The 2197-nt window shown below is 66.5% G+C and overlaps 1 protein-coding gene across 1 annotated transcript in view; it reads right to left on the reverse strand.

Moving 5' to 3' along the window:
• Window positions 1-2197, reverse strand: part of EMIHUDRAFT_73959 (hypothetical protein) — a gene marked incomplete at both ends in the record, with an annotated part of 5063 nt that overhangs the window by 2394 nt on the left and 472 nt on the right. Inside the window, one exon of the mRNA XM_005777650.1 lies at window positions 395-555. Within this exon, the coding sequence (XP_005777707.1) occupies window positions 395-555 (161 nt within the window). The remainder of the gene's footprint in view (window positions 1-394; window positions 556-2197) is intronic.

Here is a 2197-nt window from a genome sequence, read left to right on the forward strand (position 1 = left end):
TCAGCTCGAGCCAGTTTTCTTGGGGTGGGCACGAGTTCCAAGATTGGTTAAACGCGCCAAAGATGCTGGGTTTAGAGGCCCCTACGTTTTACACCAAAGTTTATTCGGAGGGGTCTTGCGCGACGTTCCCTGTGGTCCCCTTGGGTCCGAGGGCAGCCGAGGAGTTCGAGTCCGCACGGGTCAAATGATAAAGGCCGGGGGCGAACAGGTTGGGATTTGGTCAGGGCTTCCAGGAGGGGAGGCACATTGCTCGTTACCCCCCTTGCACACTTAAGCCCAGGGCGGCCCCCCCCCCCAGCAGCAGCGCTCTGCTGCTGGGGGGGTGGGGCCCCCCCCCCCAGCAGCAGCGCTCTGCTGCTGGGGGGGTCAGACCCCCCCCCCTAGCAGCAGGGACGGGCTTAGAAGTGCAGGGGGGGTAGCGAGCAGTGTGCGGCCGCTCCAGAATGTCCTTGCAGAGAGACGTTGTTTTGTCCTTGCAACACAGGTCCGGCCATCGTGTGTGGATGTCAGTATCAAAGGCTGCAACACCCCTGGAACCTGCTAGAGCGGAGCTGCCTGCTGAAGTTACTACCTCGCTCCGCCGACCAGCGCCTCCGTCGCCCCGCGCCGGCTCCGCCGGCCAACCGCCCGGGTCCGCCGCTACACCCCGGAAAGGGCAGAGGGACGCGAAGAAAACGGCCGGGGCGCCGCGGCCCGCGCGCGTGTAACGTAGAGACAACAGACAAGAGAAGCCAGAGAGCTCTCAGACACGAACGCGGGTAAACCGAGTACTGCGCAACCGGCCCTGCGCGCAACTGCACTCGCGCGGTGTCGTTGCGCGCGCTAAAGGGGCCGGTTGCGCGCCCAGCGCACAGGGCGCATCCAAGTGGTGGCGCTCAACCCTCAAAACGCCTCTCACCCATGAGCCTCCTCGCGCCACACATGCACAAAGAAGATGCCGGGACCGCGCCAGCGGCCTGATCGCCCCAACCCGCCTTTGCCGTCGCCTCTGTGGGTAGCTGAGCCGGCGAGCGGGTCTAGGGCTGCTTGGCCGTGGCGGCTTTGGAGGCGGCGCGGAGGAGGCCGAGGAAGAGCGGCGACGGCTTCATCGGCCGCGACTTGAACTCGGGGTGGAACTGGCAGCCGACGAAGAAGGGGTGGCCCTGTAGCTCGAAGACCTCCATCCGCTCGCCTAGTCCCGGACAAACTCGGCTTGGTCTCGGGCGGTCTCGCGGCCGGCCTCGCAGGCCCGGCGGCCGCTCGCCCGTCGTGTCGCGGCCGACAAAGTCGAGGCCGGCCGCCTACGGGGAGGTGTCGAGGCGGCTCCGAGAAGGCCCCATCCCCTTTGGGTGGCCGGCAGAGCCGAGGTGGGGGAAAGCGGGAGGGTTGAGCGGGCTTCGGCCTGCCCATATGAAGGCTTTGATGTGGGGAGAGGGGCATTGGGTGGAGAAGCTGCTGCTGAGGATGTGCAATTGGGTGGTGGAGTGAGGTACACATGCTGGGCCGGCCGCCTCGAGCTGCTGCACGTAGGCCGGGTTGACCTCGTACCGGTGGCGGTGGCGCTCGTCGAAGGCGGTGGCGCCTAATCTCGGGTGATCTCGGGTGATCTCGGGATCATCGCGGGAAAGCTCGTCGAAGGCGGTGGCGCCGTTGTACAGCTGCGCGGTGAGGCACTTTGGCGAGCGGAGCATTGTCTTCCTCGCGCCGAGCCGCATCGTCCCACCCATCTGAGTGCGGCTGCCTTCGGGCATGAAGATGATGAGCGGCGTGGCGCACTTCTCGTCGAACTCCGCCGAGTGGGCAGTCTTGACGCCGAGCACCGACCGCGCAAACTCGATGACGGCGATCTGGAAGCCGAGGCAGATGCCGAGGTAAGGCACGCCGTTCTCGCGCGCGTAGTTTGCAGCGAGCATCTTTCCCTCCACGGCGCGGATCCCGAAGCCTCCCGGCACCAGCACGCCGTCTGCGCGCCGCAGCTTGGACCACGCCTCGTCGTAGGCTAGCCGGTCCGACGCGAGCGTTGTCTCGTCGAGGTGCGCCGAGTCGATCCACATGATCCGGAGCTTGCGCTCCACGGCGAAGGACGCGTGCATCAGCGCCTTTGTGACGGAGAGGTAGGCGTCGGACAGCTCGGTGTACTTGCCGACGACGGCGATGTGCACGTCGAGCGTGAGCGAGTCGACGAGCTCCGCGAGGGACGTCCACTCGGCGGCGAGGG

This window comes from Emiliania huxleyi, assembly GCF_000372725.1.
Source record: "Emiliania huxleyi CCMP1516 unplaced genomic scaffold EMIHUscaffold_259, whole genome shotgun sequence".
In the NCBI taxonomy this organism is placed as follows: Eukaryota; Haptophyta; order Isochrysidales; family Noelaerhabdaceae; genus Emiliania; species Emiliania huxleyi.